General features: G+C 35.4%; 1 protein-coding gene across 2 annotated transcripts; it reads left to right on the top strand.

The window, feature by feature from the left end:
- The first annotated feature begins 417 nt into the window (after positions 1–417).
- Positions 418–19409, top strand: LOC121871029 (replication factor C subunit 4-like). Of its 2 annotated transcripts, none has more exons than XR_006089815.1 (10): positions 418–502; positions 5224–5348; positions 9032–9110; positions 9713–9810; positions 12229–12327; positions 12981–13177; positions 13839–14030; positions 15981–16049; positions 18193–18276; positions 18786–19409. XR_006089815.1 is itself a non-coding variant. In XM_042373088.1 (10 exons), exons 2-10 carry the CDS (start codon positions 5239–5241, stop codon positions 18879–18881), a joined length of 1071 nt encoding a protein of 356 aa, XP_042229022.1. In that variant the 5' UTR covers positions 418–502; positions 5224–5238; the 3' UTR covers positions 18882–19409. The 2 variants fall into 2 exon arrangements, 1 of the variants encoding a protein (XP_042229022.1); XM_042373088.1 differs by having other exon boundaries at positions 15981–16096.
- Positions 19410–19848: the final 439 nt, after the last annotated feature.

Raw genomic sequence — 19848 nt, 5'->3', positions numbered from 1 at the left:
TTTTACTAGTTAGGAAACGTTAGGTTAGGTTAGGTTAGGTTTTCAAAAGTTTCTTAAGTGTACTTTTAGTATTTTACCCCACATTTAATTTCCCTCTATTTCAAAGCCCTGCCTACTTTGAAAACTAACATTGTGGGTAATTTTATCATTATTTATTTATGACTGTGATATAACTATCAATTTAAAATCATAATTATTCATAAGTCATGATAGTGGAGAGGAAGAGAAATGATTGTGAAGTAAAGTGGAACAGCAAGATATAGTTATGGTAGTAATAAAAAACTTAAATAACTTCTTTAAAAACATTTATTGAATATTATTAGACTTCAATAGGAATCTAGAGCATTAAAAATTATTTCAAGTTGCTTAAATGAATTCCTGTCCTAAAAAAAATAAAGGATATGTATAAAATTTCACAGGGACTGGAACCCTCCTTGTTTGTTTACATCAGTTACGCGGGAAGACTAGACCAGGTGCATAGAGAAGGTCCCCTGTAACTTAGGTAATATACATATGTGTTGTGTAACTTTTGTGATGTTTTACATTATATGATCATACGGTAATATAGTGTATTAAAGTCACCACTTATTGGTTTGGCGTGTTCAAGAACTGAGGTGAGCTTAGGTAGGTTTCTTTGGTTGGTTAGTTTTATAGGTGTTTGGTAATTATTGACGACTGGACTGCAGCCAATTTGGGTAAATGTTTACTAAAATGCTGCGAGCGATTTAGCCAGTAAATTCATTCTTTCCTGCATGAAATTTTCTGCTTTTTGGAATTTTTTTCTGGAAAAAAAATAAAAAATAATGTTTTCCTTATTTAACCGGTAAATTTATAGAAAAGCACCGTTCTTTGGATATTAGAAATATGGGTAAATTTTTACTTTAGGATATGAGTCCCTTAGGGGTTGACCAATATGTTTTTCCAGGGTATTTTGGTGTGTTTTAAACGAATCTGACCTTCAGTTTTGTCGGAAATTGCTCAATTTTGCCACCCCCCCTCCCCCCTCCACAACAATAATGTGGGAGAGCCTGAGAAATTGGGGTTTTTAGGTGGGGGAGAAAACGAAAACTAGTCATCTAACCTAACAAAACCTAACCCCTAGCTTAAACTAACCTAACCTAACCTAAATGTTTCAGTAGTTAAAAACTTTGGGGTGTGCCGTGTCAGAAGGCACAATACCTTAGTTAGAAGTGGAAGGACCAGGGATACATAAGAATTGGATGGAATGATTGTCTCGTAAAACTCGGCAATAAACTTAAAATATCGATGGAGCACGATTGACAACCAACCTCGACCACGGCCATTGTCAGACTGGTCATTGAATTCCAAATCCATACCCAGGCTTTCTTCCTTTGAAAAATTCAAATGTGATTGGTAAAAAAAAATCGCGAGATGATACCAATACATCATTGGTCACAACTGGATGACGTCAGTCAATATTGCGCATGCGTGATGTATAATCAACTCCGTTTCATGCCGATAACATATCCTCAGACGAAGACTGAAAAGTACTTACAATCAATTAAATTCAATTGTGTCACTATTTTTCATTTCCAAATGGTATGAATTAGGTTCAAAATGCTCAGAATGGGGAGATCTAAATGTTTCAGTAGTTTATAACTTTCGGGCGTGCTACAGTATGTCCTAAATTAAATAATACTCCCCCCCTCAACAAGGGAAGATGTTGAGAAATTTGATTTTTTTTTTTTTTTTTTTTAGGGTAAACCGCAGAAAAGGGTGACTTCCAATGGAGGACAAGGCAAAAATTTTTCAAAACTCCTCAAAAACCATAGGAAAAACATTTCTAATACTGAAAAAATGTAACCTAATTTAACCTACCTCTTTTTTCTGTGTAAAAAAACACAAAAAAAGCAACAACAAAAAACAACCAACCAACCCAACCTAACCTAACCAAACCAAACCACCCCTGGATTCTTCTTTGTTCATGTTGCCACATGTTACCTTAATCTGAAGAATCAGGCTAAATATGTTGTTCTTCATGCAGTGTACACTGATTATTACACTTTGGACAAGTAACATAGTTTGGTAGTACACTGTGTTTTCTAAAAAATGAAGTGGCCTCACTATTTCTTTGATGAAACTCAGTAATTGACGTAAAATAATCTCTATCACAATGTCCGAACAGCTCTTCAACCTGTACGGCTATCTCTGGTACTGAAAATTCACATCTCTGCTCCCGACACACCCATGCGTTGTTCATTTGCTAAGACAAAAAACTCTTGATGTGCAACACTCACAATGTCATTCACATCCTTTATTATGAACGTTTCACTCTACTAGCATCACTAGCACTGACACTAGGCAGTCTTTTAGGGGCCAATTTCACAAAGAAACTCAAAAGTTTTGAGGGTATGACACGGGATGTTAGGTGTATTCACTCCCAGTAAACACTACTCCTTGCACTGTCACTATGTTGAAATGAACTGTAGTTTGAGCTTTTCCCCATCTACTTATTATATGTCTTATTTGTGTCACTTATGTTACTTGTATATTATTTGTAATTCGTAACCCATTCCCCAAATATGTAACTGTATATTTTCAGCCTTCTGGCTGCCAAGCTCTTTCAATAAACCGTTAATTATTATTATTATTATTATTATTATTATTATTATTATTATTATTATTATTATTATTATTATTATTATTATAAGACGCCGCCAGCTGCTTATTGTGAATCGTCTAAATTGTGAATCCCACACCTGCGAATTACAAGGGTCTGCCGTACTTACTAATGATAAGACCGTCTGGAAAAAATTAACAAATTCAAACAACTCCTTCTGAAGGTAGTGCTGTTCTCAGAAATTACCTTTTATTTTAATTACTCTCTCTCTCTCTCTCTCTCTCTCTCTCTCTCTCTCTCTCTCTCTCTCTCTCTCTCTCTCTCTCTCTCTCTCTCTCTCTCTCTCTCTCTCTCTCTCTCTCTCTCTCTCTCTCTCTCTCTCTCTCTCTCTCTCTCTCTCTCTCTCTCTCTCTCTCTCTCTCTCTCTCTCTCTCTCTCTCTCTCTCTCTCTCTCTCTCTCTCTCTCTCTCTCTCTCTCTCTCTCTCTCTCTCTCTCTCTCTCTCTCTCTCTCTCTCTCTCTCTCTCTCTCTCTCTCTCTCTCTCTCTCTCTCTCTCTCTCTCTCTCTCTCTCTCTCTCCTCTCTCTCTCTCTCTCTCTCTCTCTCTCTCTCTCTCTCTCTCTCTCTCTCTCTCTCTCTCTCTCTCTCTCCTCTCTCTCTCTCTCTCTCTCTCTCTCTCTCTCTCTCTCTCTCTCTCTCTCTCTCTCTCTCTCTCTCTCTCTCTCTCTCTCTCTCTTTCCTCCTCTCTCTCTCTCTCTCTCTCTCTCTCTCTCTCTCTCTCTCTCTCTCTCTCTCTCTCTCTCTCTCTCTCTCTCTCTCTCTCTCTCTCTCTCTCTCTCTCTCTCTCTCTCTCTCTCTCTCTCTCTCTCTCTCTCCTCTCTCTCTCTCTCTCTCTCTCTCTCTCTCTCCTCTCTCTCTCTCTCTCTCTCTCTCTCTCTCTCTCGCTCTCTCTCTCTCTCTCTCTCTCTCTCTCTCTCATATAAATCACCTGTAGTGGACAGGGCATGATGGATGAGAAACATTGTGGGGTAAAATGCATTGAAAAACTGATCATATAATACTAAAATCATTTCTATGTGCTTTTACGTGAAAAATTTAATAATTTAAAAAAAAATACTCCAAAAATCTGTCAAGTCAGTGTGTTGTCGTCTGCATTTTGTTTACATCTGACGCGCTCAATCAGAGGGTACTCTCGTGTCCACAAAAAGCTTAAAATTACACCATGACGCTTTTAACAAAGTTGCTTGCATTGGTACCAGATATCAAAATAAGTACCAGTACTTTCTGTTTCATATGGTCAGGGACAGTCCGACTAATTACCCAAATGTAGCCGCATTGAAGTCAAATAGTGGTCCTACATGAATAAATAGGACTGCCAATCACTTTTCGACTAGTATTTGGTGTCACAAAGTCACAACAAATTGGCTAGGTTAATAGATCACGTGCATGTACCGAGGGAGCGAGTAATTACCCAAATGTAGTCGCAATGAAGTCAAATGATGGTCCTACAAGCGTAAATCGGGCTGTGAATCACTTCTCGATTATTATTTGGTGTCATAAAGTCACAGAAAATTGGTAAACTTAATTTAATCTGAGCTGTGTTAGGTTAGGTTAGGTACATGCACTCCATCTATTAACTCAGATTAAATTAAGTTTACCCATTTTTTGTGACTGTGCCACCAAATACCAGTCGAGAAGTGATTGGCAGTCCGATTTTTTCTTGTAGGACCATCATTTGACTTCATTGCAGCTACATTTGGGTACATTTGGGTAATTACTCGCTCCCTCGGTACATGCACGCGATCTATTAACTCAGATTAAATTACGTTTTCCAATTTTTGGTGACTTTGTGACACCAAATACAAGTCGAGAAGTGATTGGCAGTCCGATTTATTCATGTAGGACCATTATTTAACTTCATTGCGGCTACATTTGGGTACATTTGGGTAATTAGTCGGACCCGGTCAGGGATCCAGGGGGCATAGCCCGCCAGCTAGGAAGTTAGTTAAGGTTAGGTAGGTTTCTTTGGTTGGTTAGGTCAGATTCTATTCGCAAGTGGCCTTACTCTGCGCACCATATAAAGTAGTCCGTGCTGGGTGACAACTTTTGGGCGACGTTATAACAAATCGGGCAGGTCATGAAACAACTTTGTCTGAATTATGGGTATCTAAAGAGTAGCAACATTACCACAAAACATTATTGTGTGGGACAACGTTAAGTGAGGACTTACTATACTCTACTGGAAAATATTTCTCCATACCAGAAAATGACAGTGGTTTCTGGAAAAATAACAAAACACATTCACAATTCAGATTGTCAAAGTTCTGTTATTGAGATATATTACTGTGTACTGTATGTACCTGTACTGTACTGTGGCTCAGCTATACCAATATCTTTATCCTTTTTGTGGCAATTGTTGCACTTAGATTTTATTCAGCTTTGGGAAACCTCCAGGAGACAAAGGGTTAAAACCTATCTCAATTGATGGAAGATGTTATTGATTATGAGAAAAGAGAGAGATTTATTTCCTATATAGACAGTTTCAGCTTTATTATTTAATTTGTACAATAAGTATGTCATTATTGATGTCATAATAAATGGTAAAGGTGTTCAAGGTATTAGTTTTGATTATTTACTTTTCAGAATTGATCAGTGGCCATGCACGCTTTCCTCAAAACTGGCAAGCTTGGTGTAGGGTCAAGTTTAGCAGGACCCAGCAAGGAGAAGGGGCCCAAGAAGAAGGCACCTACACCATGGGTTGAAAAATAGTATGTTGGTGATGAAGTGCATGATCACATAATTATATTTCAAAGAAATAGTATGTGAATGATAAAGTTACCACCACATTCACTTGTTGTCAGAAGTTGCACAGGTTTCTGGCACATAAAGGGCTTCATAGAACCCTATACATACATTATTTCATCTAAAATCATTTGGGTCCAACGTGTTTCCAATGTGATTGAATAGAAGGGTGACCAAACCACGTATCACATAGAAAGGCCATCTCTTGTATACTCAAATCACCCTTAACGTACGAGACAGCTCATAGAGAGCCTTGACAGTGGAACTTGGATAATGACACTAAATTTGTGACTCATCAAATGTTGAGGCTGTTGGCTTTGACCTTGAGACTAACCAAACTTGAACAAGGAAAAGTTTCACCATCTGGATATCATGCTCACTGATGGCAGGTGACTCTAAAGTTAGCTATAAATAAGCCAAAGGGTTGCACCACTTTTTACTGATTTATACCTACTTTACTAAGAGCATGGTTGTAATGTATGCTTCAACAAACATCTGAGAGAGAGCAGCACAGGATGTGTAATGGTATGAACTGCCACTTTTCATCCACTCCATACTTCTTCAAACCCTTGTTTATAAGGTAGTGAGGGTAGTTCAGCAGGAAAGTGACATTTATCGGTGTCGTTTGATACCGCTGAGACATGCCCACATCCCTTCTCAACAGCCTAGTTGATGTATGGAATGAGGAGAGAGAGATAAAATGGTTATTTGATAAACATAACATGATTATGTATGGTACATAATGCACAAGTTGACATAAATGTTGATAGGAGGTTGCATAAAAACCACCACAGTAACACAAATCAAAAAGTAAATTTCTCCACCAAATAATAATTGCATGAAGAGTAGGTTGCTGAGTACATGAATTACAATATTCCATGATACAGTTTCAAGTTACAAGTGAATTGCATTATGTTGGGACATAATATATGGAATACACAAGTTCATGAGTCTGGTACCTTAGCAGAAGGTTTGAAAGCGATCTGAATCCTGTGTTACCCTAGCACTAACCTCCTACCGTGGCAGCAGATTACAATGTCATCGCTCTGCCAGTAGTAGTAGGTGTGTGTAGACACACACACAAACACATACAAATAAATAATAATGGGAAAATACTCTCACAAATAATCAAAAACAAATTTATTAAAAATGTGACAGTCTACCCTCAAGTCCATGCTTTATATATATATATATATATATATATATATATATATATATATATATATATATATATATATATATATATATATATATATATATATATATATATATATATATATATATACACACACACACACCTAGACCCCGACTTACGACGGGGTTAGGGACCCAAATCCAGGTCGTAAGTCGACATAGAAAAATTATTATTATTTTTTTTTTTAATAAAAAATCTACAATGAAATACAGTACAGTAAAAGTAATGAATAATGATGAATGGATACAGTACAGTGAAAGTAATAAATAATAAGGAATGGATACAGTGTGACTGAGCACTTAACCTTTAATGTAGTCAGCTGAATGCACATGGGGCCCCCATAATTTTCTAATTATACATGGAGACTACATTAACTGGAAACGTTTCGGTATAGAAAATGCGTGTGTCATTTAAATTTTTTTTTTTTTTTTTTATCTATATCTGAGGCGGTCGTAAGTCCCGACGGTCGTAAGTCCACGTAGTCGTAAGTCGGGGTCTAGGTGTATATATACGTACACAGTGGTCCCTCGGTTAACGAGTTACCTTCCATAAGATTCTTAACTTCAGTTAACGAGCAATCCCTCAATTAACGATTTTCTTACGAGCTTACCTCAACATGTTTTCACTTGCATTTGGCGGTCCACCAGCTGTAGTATTAGTCTGCCAATACAGTAATCGGTTCTAGGGCTTATATTCCTTACCATTTTAGTAAATATCAAGACGTTTATACTATTCAAGAATTTTAAAAGTTTAATATTAAATTTTTTAGTCATTTTAACAATTATTGAACATAATTGAAGGTAAGGAAACTAGTTTTATGCGTGCCATCCAGCCTGGCAACACACGAAACAGGCGCCAGTCTCTCTGTCTTTTCAGTGGAGGTAACATCTTGCTTGAGACTCTCTTCAACTAAATGTTTTTTTTCTGTGTTTGCAAGCAAATTATTGGTCATTTTGAAATTTATTTTACATATTGACAATATATACGGTAATGCAGTGCAGTGTTGATTTAAAGAAAATAATTTAGAATTACACCAAGAGAACTAAAATTTTATGGGATTAGCCCATTGGGGCCTGGGGGCGAAAATGTAATAGTAATAATAATTATTCATAGTAAATAAAAAATTTAATACAAAATACACCCAAATAAAATAATAATGATAACAATAATAATAATAATAAAATTAATAATAATAACAATAATACTGTATGAAGAAAATAATAATAATTAAGAAATACAAGAATTAAAAAAAGATAAAAATTTAGAAACACGACCTAGACCTAAGAATTATTATTATTTTTATTATTATTATTATTATTATTATTATTATTATTATAATTATTATATAATTATTATATAATTATAATTATTATAATTATATTTTCGCCCCCCAGGCCCAAATGTGGGTCAGTGACTTGTGCCCAGGTGGGCTAATACACACATAAAAAAAAAACTAACCATTCTGTAAACCGAAAAATTCCGAATTCCGAAATGCCTCTGGCCCCAAGGATTTCGGGTAAGGGATTGTCAACATATATATATATATATATATATATATATATATATATATATATATATATATATATATATATATATATATATATATATATATATATATATATATATATATATATATATATATATATATATATATCTGATAACACAAGGAAAAGAGAAAACACGAAGAAAACACTCACCCTGAAGATGTGAATTACATGAAGCTTTGGGAACTTCTGTGGTTTCTTTCCTTGGTTATCAGCATATACCTAGATCAAGCACTACAGTGATTTACTTGCATATATATATATATATATATATATATATATATATATATATATATATATATATATATATATATATATATATATATATACATACATATACATATACACACCTAGACCCCGACTTACGACGGGGTTAGGGACCCAAATCCAGGTCGTAAGTCCGACATAGATAAAAAAAAAAATTAATAGAAAATCTACAATGAAATACAGTACAGTAAAAGTAATGAATAATGATGAATGGATACAGTACAGTGAAAGTAATAAATAATAAGGAATGGATACAGTGTGACTGAGCACTTAACCTTTAATGTAGTCAGCTGAATGCACATGGGGCCCCCATAATTTTCTAATTATACATGGAGACTACATTAACTGGAAACGTTTCGGTATAGAAAATGCGTGTCATTTTTTTTATCTATATCTGAGGCGGTCGTAGTCCCGACGGTCGTAAGTCCACGTAGTCGTAAGTCGGGGTCTAGGTGTGTATATATATATATATATATATATATATATATATATATATATATATATATATATATATATATATATATATATATATACATACATACATACATACATACATACATACATATATATTGGCTAAAACTGTTTTAGCTCCATATCTTGCCATAAAGGACAATTTCACTTGATCAATATTTATTTTTTTCAGTCGGCCAAAAACTGTGGAAGATGTTGCTTACCAGGATGAGGTGGTGGCTGTTCTGAAGAGCACCATAAAGGGTGCTGATGTAAGTTCTCTAAGCCATTTACTGTTCTTCCAACAAAAGGACCTTCACTCCAGTTTTTCCCTGATACAGTAGTATTTCATATTTTTACTGATGTTAGGGCATTTATTTAATAGTAGTTTAGAAGTATACCTGTCCAGATTTAGGGTAAGCCTGTAACCATTGTCTTAGGTGCAGTTCTCATTAGATATTTGATATTTGTCAGATATTTGAACTTGACATTTTTGTAAATAGTTTTTATCTGGTGGACATTTTCTGAAAAGGATGTTTCTTTATAGTCAGTTGAATTCTAACAGATACTTATACCTTCCCACACAATAATGCTGGGCATTACCTTATATGGAGTGTATCACGTGTAGCATTGTGATTGATCCTTAACATTGAGCAACATGAACATATTACCGGGTATGCACACACACCCAGTGGTGTATTCTCAACGACAACAAGAAATGCATTGCATGCCTAGTAAAAAGCTTTCTTTTTCTTAGAAAGTGTATTCATTATTACAGATTTTATTTTAAAGTCTTCATAGTTATTACTTAGGAGAGTCAAGGAGACTCGGCATCCCTCAGTGCATGATACATGAATGTTTTTCAATTTTTCAGTTACCAAACTTGTTGTTTTATGGACCACCGGGCACAGGTAAAACTTCAACTATATTGGCTGCCGCAAGACAGCTGTTTGGGGACCTTTTTCATCAGAGGTGAGTTAGTTGAAGTTGAGGCTTAGTAGTTATTAACTTCAAACTGTGCTGTACTTAAAAATTTATTTAATTCGTGTGAATAACTTGTCCTATAAAACTGAATTGTTAGTGATCTCTGATCAGTGATGGGAGTGAAACATCAATGATTATTAGCTCACATGAATGAAGTGCAGAGGAACCAGTAGAGTATCATTGGTGTTGCAGTAGTTGGCACTGTTATCGACATCAACAACTCCCTTATATACTGTATAAGGTAATTTTTCAGCAATATGGATACCCAATAGGTTGTACCTTATCATCTAGTAATCATATAGTATAAGTAAATTCTTTGTAAACTAGGTTGTTGACATAATTTGGGGGGAAATAAAGATTATGTTAAGTTTTATGTCAAATTTGGTTCTTTCCCAGTGCAACATGCTGCAATCTCTAGGCTTCCCTGTGCATGATCAGCCAATAAAATGTACCAGTAGTTACAGTTCTGAAAACTAGGCCACTGTGACTGTTTTGGGGAGATATTGATTACTAAATTTAATGTTTTACAAACTCAACATCCATGCAACATACTGCTATCACTAGACTTATTGGGCATGGTCATCTAATGTCACATTGTCACTATGTCTGAAAAAGTAGTTCACTGTCACCTGCTTATGAACATGCTACAGACTTTATTTGTAGAATCATAAATAAATGGTTTGCATAGGGTAATTTTATGTGATATGAGCTTTATTGCATCCATTTTTTAAGAAACCTGGTCTTGATACTGAAAATGTCACATTCTCGTTCGGTTTTCAATCTCTCTTCTTATCAAAGATCATAGAGCGTGCTATGCTGGATCGGTTACTTCCTCTGTTAGAGAGAAATGGAGTGATCCCTCTGGCCCAGTCAACCTATAGGAAGCATCATTCAACTGAAACTGCATTATATATAATTCATAATGATTTGGTAATAAACACTTGCACAGGAAAATCCTCCCTCCTGGACTTGTTGGATCTCTTTGCAGCCTTTGGATACAGTGGATCATCATTTGTTACCTCAGTATCTTTGGTCGACCGGTGTCCACGATGATGAACTGCTCGAGTCTTATTTGTCAATTTGTCAAAGCGATTACAAAGTGTGATGGTTGGTGGAACCATTTCAGATCCAGTCCCTTTGCAGTTTGGAGTCCCACAGGGATCAGTTTTAGGACTACTTCTGTTTACAGTTTATACCAGTATTCTTGCATCTCTGCTTAATGTTCATGGTGTTTCCTACATTTTCAATGCCAATGATTCACAGCTTTATGTGAAAATATAAATGTCAAAGATATTGAGGAGATATTGAAGTCCTTGAAGTCTGATATTAAGATCTGGATGGTTAGGAGAAAACTTAAGCTGAATGACAGCAAAACTGAGATGATTATCATCCGAGGAAATAGGAATGGTGACAGCACAGATGATTTTAGCTCTTTTAAACTTTGGGGAAGTACAACTCAGTCCTGTTGATTCTGTTCGTAATCTTGAAGTGTACTTTGACTCAAAACTGAATTTTAAAGATAAATTCACTGGTTAAGAGTTACAACTTTCATATTCAAAATCTATATTATATGAAACAGTTTTTAGATAAGCAGTGTCTTATGGCACTTTTATGTTCACTTTCTTTTTTTTGTCTCTGGTTGACTATTGTAACTTTATGGGTCTGCTTACCTAATTATCTACTGAAGAAAGTTCAGACAGTGTTGAATAGGGTTGCCAAACTCATTTTTGCTCTCCCACTGAGGACTCCCACTGCCACACGTTGCGAAATGGTTTTGCGTAGTGATGATCCCTCCTTTTCCTATACAGCACACAGCTTGTACAATCGGTTGCCTGCATCCTTGAAGCAGTTAACTTCTGTGGAGGCCTTTAAGAAGACCTAAGACCTATCTTTTTTTTTTTTTTTTTTTTTTTCCTGAAGAGGGTATGGTGAAGGAGAATTACAGGATTTAGGAAGTATTAAAATTAAGGGTATTTGAATGATTGTAGTTAAACTGTCACTTTGTGATTTACGGTAACTTTTTGCAGTATTTCTTTTTATTCTCAGGTCCTCCATTTTGTAGTGTTTCAAGCACTAGTGAATTCTTTAGAAGAACTGGCACTTTTGAGAAACAAAAGAGCAGCTGCTATTTTATATATATATATATATATATATATATATATATATATATATATATATATATATATATATATATATATATATATATATATATATATATATATATATATATATATATATATATATATATATATATTTTTTTTTAAACAAGACAATTTAGTTAATACTCTATAATCACAAGCAAGAAATGTGCAACATTTTGCTATACCATGGAAAAGCAAAGAAAACTACATGTACAGTACAGGTTTATAAAAATAAAGAAAATTAATTTTTAATTTCATTTTTCAGAGTTTTGGAACTAAATGCATCTGATGAGCGAGGAATTCAAGTTGTGAGGGAGAAGGTAAAAAATTTTGCTCAGACAACAGTGTCCAGCACCCGGCCAGAGTAAGTAAATAGGTAATTTCATCCTGAGAGTTGCCAGTTATCTGGGTAAAAAGCATTTTCTTTGTGGAATACCTGTAATGTTTTACCTGAAAAACTGAAAACAATTTTAAACACTGAAAGTTTAATAAATGGCTGAGTGACTTTTGGTATGTCATGTCACAACTCATCTAACGATCAAAGAATTTTTATGAATTGAAATAATTGTTAAGGATGAGTTAAATGGTTGGAATTTTGTCAATTGGTCATTTCAATAGAATGTTGGTGTATGTAAATTTAATTTGATTTTCTAGTTATGTGATAATTTTGTTTCTAAAATTGGTTCATTTATCTGGGGGTTGTTTAAATGGGATCAAGTCCTAATATAGTTTAACTAATGGGTCTCAGTCCTAACAACTAGGTTGGGTCTATTAATATCAGGGTTCATTTGACCTGTGATCTTAACTGTACAGATGATTGATATAAATATTTCTTCCTTTCTTACATCCTTTATGATATTTTATCTATTGATATACATTTTTTTAATGTCTAGAACCAGTCAGTATACAGTATATGTGTCTTGCTAATGTTTCTTAAGCTTGGGTTCATATGCATCACTTTTTTTTAATATATGTGATTTATTATTAAAATATGTTTTTATTGACTACTTGTTCCAGTGGTAAGCCATGTATTCCATACAAAATCATTATTTTGGATGAGGCTGATTCAATGACCAATGCTGCCCAAGCTGCCCTCAGACGTACTATGGAAAAACAGTCCAGAACGACCCGTTTCTGTTTGATTTGCAACTATGTCTCTCGCATTATTGAGCCTCTCACGTCAAGATGCTCCAAGTTTCGCTTTAAACCCCTTGGTAACTATTTGCTTTTTCTTTTAGTGTTTTAATATGAAAGTTGTCTACTAGAAAAAATATGGCAGTGGCATGAATGCAAAAGACTGATATAGGTGAATTACCATAAATTCAGTGTATATATATATATATATATATATATATATATATATATATATATATATATATATATATATATATATATATATATATATATATATATATATATATATATATATATATATATATATATATATATATACATACATACATATATACATATATATATACATATATATATACATACATATATATACAGTACATATATATACTGTACGTATATTAAAGAAAAGTGCTTAGAGGATATTAGTGTTCTTAATGCTTTCTTAAAATGTAAAATGTGTTTGTGGTATGGTATTGTTTTGTAAACTGTCAACCACCATGCTATATCTAGCTGTCTTTAAGATGCACCAACTGACCACAAGGTTAATAGCTGACAATGTGAGTTCGCTAGTTATAGTAAACAAAAAGACATCTGTTATTGGGAATATCCAGAATTGAGAAGTTCGATATTGAGAGGGTTTACTGTATTCTTACCAACATTTGGTAAGGAAGAAAAACAATGTGTGATATATAAGACATATGGGTACTTGGATGATTCACTGTTGAACATTTATTTATACAGCTCAAGATATCATGGTGAAGCGATTGTCTTACATCTGTGAGGAAGAAAATGTGAAGTATGAAGATGGTGTATTACAGGACCTCATTGAAACAAGTGAGGGAGATCTGCGAAGAGCTATTACTACACTGCAGTCAGCGGCTCGACTTAGAGATGGTGAAGAAATCAGCCAACACGATGTATATGAGATTACTGGTAAATAGAAATTTGGGTGTTTACAAAAAGTTCTTAAGGATATGTTGTACTGTATTGTATTTCCAAGTTGAATGTTTAGTAACCTCTGCCAATTACCTTATGTTAATGTGTGTACATACATCAGATTACTATAGGAAAAATTACTTGTGTTTCTTTAACATAGTGTTGTTGAACCGGAGTCTTATAATTCAAAGCTTTTTGAAATTCTGCATTCCATTAACACATGAAAGGAAGAGAAAGGGTACAGTAAAACCTCGATAAATTGGACTTCAATATATCGAAGTTCGCTTTTTTCGGACTCTTAGTTGCTTGTCACCAGAAACACTAAAAAAGAAAAAAGTGGGGAAGATTAATCAAAAAAATCTTATGAAATGAACCACACTTAATGAATACTGTACAGTGGTCTAATCTGATTTGCTATAGGTCTACTGAGAACTGAGACACTTGTAATATAGTATTGAGAAAGTAATAAGCAATTTTTATTTTATTACATAAAGTTTTAAATGATATAACAAAGGAATGTTAGGTAGGTAAATTATTACCTTATCTCACCAACCCTTTAGGTTGAACTACATCATTGTTACTAAACACCTGAAAATGTCCTCTAACTCACCTTATTGGTTAAACTAAATTATTGTTGCTAAATACTTAACACACTACAAAAACAGATGTTAAAAGTACAATTACTATCAATCATTTATCAACACTAATACAAATACTTTAAACAAAGGCACAGAAACACCTTTATACAATGAATCACATTGGCTTTATCAGCAGCGGCATATACATTACAGTAATAATAATTTGGAATTTCCACTATTTAAACAAAGGAAGAGCCCTTGTTACACAGAATTATGGAAGTTTTACTGTATAGAAGACTTTTCACCTGTTTTACATTGTTCTTAATACTGTACTTTCTCTTAATTCCTCTGTAATTATTACTTTCATTACATTTTGTGGCACATTATCTCTGACGAACTTGTCTCACATAAAATCCTTGTGAAGTTAGTCTATTAGTAACTGAAGGACAGTATTGAGGTAGTGCGGGCCAGGGAAATACAGTCAGTCCCCGACTTACGACGAGGTTAGGGACCCAAATCCAGGTCGTAAGTCGAAAATGCAAAATATAATACATAGAAAATTTTAAATGAAATACAGTACAGTAAAAGTAATCAATATTGAAAAATTAATAAAGTGTTACTGAGCACTTACCTTTAATGTAGTCAGCTGAATGTACACGGGGCTACATTAATTGGATGAAGCAGAGGAGGAGACGGGGCTGGGTGGGTCATCAATGTTGCTTTCTTCAGACAGGCTAGCATACTTGCTTGTTGAAGGTATTGGATCATCTTTAGAGAGTGAAGAGGCAGCACTGGTGGGGTATGAGGAGACAGCAGTGGGGGACTTCTTAAAATATATGTCCAATTTAGACTGCACAGTTTGCCTTTTCTTTTCATTGTAAATCTCCCTGTAGCAAGCAAGTACATCTTGGATCATTCTGTCAACTTTTGCAAAACGCTCAACATTTTGATCCATTTCGTCAAACATTTGCATCCCCTTATTAATAGTAACAAATCCCTCTGCCATTTGTTTCTTCTGAGCACCACCAGAACTCTCACTTTTACTCTTGCCAGTCATTTTAAAGGGAATTAGAACTGAAAATATTGTCAGTACACACTGCATTAACTACCGACAACAACGAAGGCCAAACACCAACTGAGCACGCTATGGCGTGGACGCTGTACACCACAAGGTGGCCCAGCCCACTCCATGCTCTCGTACTGGACGGAAACGTTTCGGTACTGGAAAATACGTACGTAATTTGAAAAAAATTTGGCACGACTGCGGCGATCGTACAGTATGTCCGGGTGGTCGTATGTCAAGTAGGTTGTAAGTCGAGGAGTACCTGTATTTCGAATTTTACATTTAATAATTTTGTTCATCTTGCAGGTGTTGTTCCAGTGAAGTGGCTAGATGAACTGTTTGAAGTCTGCATGAGCAATTCCTACGAAAAACTGAGTGAGTTTTTAACTACCATGATGGCAGAAGGTTACTCAGCAAGCCAGGTAAGAGATGCTGTATATGTGTCATAAGCCGAATGGGGGTGGGTGAGCATCATGCTGATGTTACTCGTAGCAACCAAGGCAACTCGTTCAAGGGGGATTTCACTGGAGAAGATGGAGAGCCGGTTAGACTCAAACAGTTTTTATAACTGACCAGACTGATGCCAGCTAGCCCACTTGCCACCATCTTAACATTGGCAAAACAGTCACTGCTAGCCACCACTACCAAAGCACCAGGAAGCTTAAATGTTCCTGACATGCACTGATAAGTGGTCAGTGATAAACAAGAATCAACTGTGGTTCTATTTATTAATAAAATTTATTGTTATATAATTGATATACTAAACATTTAATTCAATTAAATACATGCAGTAAATCCTTAAAATCAACATAAGGATATAAATAATTTTCACCCTGATGCAATGGAACATCTGAGGGCTAAAGACTAATTGGGAGCCTCTTGCCCTTTTACTGTCTCACCTCTTGCCAGTTTGTGTGTGTTTGTAGGAGATGATGGTTGCTGAAGGCCATTATCCTTCTCCTCATGGTTATCAAGCCGTATAATCGAACCCAATAGGAGATGGTGGTCATCATGGAGGCAGCGCCATTTTTGTCTCCACCTCCATGAATATTCCATGTACCACTATGCAACTGTGTTCCCCCTTACAGGCAGTGACTGTTTGCCTCCATTTAAGAAGGATGTACACTGTCTGTTCACTATATTTCCCTCCTAGTACACCAGTGTCCAGGACAAACTTAATCAACCAAATTGGGGATCTTCCTCCTCCATTCTTAATTTTGGGAGATCTGAGTAGGAGTTAGATTGTGGGGAGAAAATGTGACCAATCCATGAGGAGCCATATTGGAGTCTGTGGTACAGGGTCTGGATCTCCATATCAAGAATACTGGTGCCCCAACCCATTTCCATATGCAGACAAGAACCCACTCTGTCATAGACCTCTCCTTGTGTTCTGCAGCAGCGGGCATGGATTTTTTGTGGGAAATCTGGGTTAATCCATGTGGGAGTGATCACTTTCCAGTCATCCTTCGCACACCGGATGTGATTGGCCCTAACTGTCTCTTGCTGGTATTTGGACAGGACTGACTGGGTCTGTTTTAACCTTCTAGCTGAGGTAGAAAGAGAGGTGGATGAATTCCAGATTACGGAAGAAGCAGTGGAGTACTTTACCTCAACATCCCTTAGTGCTGGTGAACAAACCATCCCCAAGACTTTTTTTTTTAAAGGCAGCCAGTCCTATTGTGGTCTAAAGAATGCAGAGTGGCCATAGCGGCCAAAAGGAGAGCCTCATGTCAATACAGGCGGCATCCTTGTCAATATTATCTTCTGGAATTCAAGCGGGAAAGGGCTCATACTTGTAAAATATTAAAGGGGCACTTCTACCTGAGTAACATATTGCCAATTTAACAATACTTTTACTTAAGTAACAAATTCCAGTACATTTTACAACTCTGTTTACTTATCACTGCTTCCTCAGAGGCAGCTGCTGAATTACCTTCTTGTGCCAACACAATGGAAGTCCCCGTTTACGCAAACTCTCCCCTGTGCTAGCTGGATTTCTGTTTTGCTTTTCCATGTTGGGGATATATACGAGCATGTTCGGTGCTGGATCCCAGTTTGGTTTGCAGAGGGATCCAGATTAAGCGAGTCCGGGTTAGAGTGAGTTTTGTGTACTGTATATGTACAGTAATATTTGCATAAATAATTACCACCCTGTGGCTGTCCGACTGCAACTAAGCTTCTATAGCAATGGTTCTCTGTGCCAGTTGTGTAGTTTAGAAGCGGAACATTCACCAATGCTCAAAAATTCCGTAGATGTGGAATTTATTCTGAAGATGAGAGGACTCTTCTCAATAACCGGAAATCTCTCAAACCCAAAGACGTTCTGAACCAATCATTCTTGCTAATGGAGAAATTACTGTACTTTTACTCAAGTAACTTCAGTACCTCATTCACCACTGCTTTGAAGAGTCACTTAATCATTGGAACGAGGATGTATACAATTTATGATGTAGAATTGCTAGTTTTCTTGTACATTATATGGAATATGTTTACTCTGATGATTTACTTTTTATTACAGATAATGAATCAGATACATGATCACATTATTGTAAATGACCTGCTAAGTGACCTTCAGAAAGCTGCCATCTGTGAGAGACTAGCTGTAAGTAGATTTCTTTGTTTTGTGGTACTGTACAGTCTGGATAAACATAGTACTATTACTTTTTACAACTACAGTATATGATTTCTTGTTCTGTCATACTTTTCATCATATTACTGTGCATGGATCAGTACCTTTAATTCCACATTCCACAAATATCATACAGTCACATACACTAAACTCTTTATTTGTCTTTTACTTTAATCTGGTATAGAGCCGATTCACTTTCCTACCAACCTGCTTGTGATAAAAGGAAAATGTAATGCTCATCTGCCAGTTCTCAACAAAGTCCCATGATTTCATGTAGATTCTGTTTGTAGATGAATGATTTTAATGTACCAAGATGGATTTCTTTTGACTTTTCGGATGACTCATGCTTTATGTAGCTTTATTAAAATTGGTTTATTAAAATTTGCAGTTCCTTAAACAAATAAACAAAAGCTATATTTTCTAAACTTTTGTAGTGGCCATGTACTTTATCTCTAGATTATTTTAGTTTATCATTTTCACAGGTATGTGACCACCGACTCATGGATGGTGGTGATGAGTATGTGCAGGTGCTGGACCTCTCCTGCATTGTCATGAAGCAGCTGTGTCACTCTACTTGAAACAACTTGTTTTGAGGACTTTTTTTGTGGAGCTGTTGTTCACAGTGTAGATAATATTCCTTGATGCATCTTTTTGTTGTTTTTTTCTCTTATTGGAGCCTCAACATTTGCAAGGTATAATAGGTTCCTGGAGCGCTCGCGAATGTTAAATTTGCGAATAACATTCTTTAATTCCCTACTTTTAATATCATACCTTAAATTTAGGACTGAAGTCTAAAAAAAATCTTAAATAGAGCAAAAAACTTTACTAAGCCCTCTAAATATTACACAGGTACATACAGTTACTTTATACAGTCCAAACCCCAAGCACAGGTCTAATACCATGATTAATTATTGAAGCAGTAATAATTATTGTTAATAGTGTAAATAGTAAGTTTTGTGTATACCGGCCCTGGTGTACAATATTATAATACTGAAGACATTACTCACTTACTCTGCATTGTGGTACATAATAGTTATTTAAATTACATTGTTAAGAAAGTACCAGTGCTAATTAGTAGGAAGCCTTTAAAATAAAGATGAAATTCCCTTTTGTTTTAAAGACCTATCTTGACCACTAGAGTGCAAGGGAACTACTTTCCAGTTTGACCACATGGCCTAAGTAGTCCTCGCATGATTTATAGTTTGTTTTTGTTTTTTAATACTTATTCAACTAAATTATCTTTATGCTCAAATGTTTCTGCCCCAGACAAGTCAAGTCTAACCACTAATAAAAATAATATGTGTTTGATAGTAACTTAACAGTAAGATTTGCTAAGGTACTTACTGGAGAAATGGCATTCACGTGCATCAGTTGTGTTCTTGTTCACAAGTCCATAATGGCTTGTTAAGAGTGAGTGTGCTGAAGACCATGCCTGATGATTATGGATGAGGACAGGCAACTCAGGCAAGCATGGGAATTGACTACAGGGAATCTCAACTTAAGAACAAGAGAAGTACTTCAATTGTGTTGTGTTAATATAATAAT

This window comes from Homarus americanus, unplaced genomic scaffold (genome assembly GCF_018991925.1).
Source record: "Homarus americanus isolate GMGI-L3 unplaced genomic scaffold, GMGI_Hamer_2.0 scaffold52512, whole genome shotgun sequence".
NCBI lineage: Eukaryota > Metazoa > Arthropoda > Malacostraca > Decapoda > Nephropidae > Homarus > Homarus americanus.
This window is presented reverse-complemented; position numbering and strand designations above follow the sequence as displayed.

Bases quoted from the DNA above. Each gene is read 5' to 3' on its own strand.
- LOC121871029 (XM_042373088.1), top strand. From the start codon at position 5,239: ATGCACGCTTTCCTCAAAACTGGCAAGCTTGGTGTAGGGTCAAGTTTA. The intron at 13,178-13,838 runs GTAACTATTTGC...TTATTTATACAG, and splicing joins GTTTCGCTTTAAACCCCTTG to CTCAAGATATCATGGTGAAG. The intron at 18,277-18,785 runs GTAAGTAGATTT...TCATTTTCACAG, and splicing joins CCATCTGTGAGAGACTAGCT to GTATGTGACCACCGACTCAT.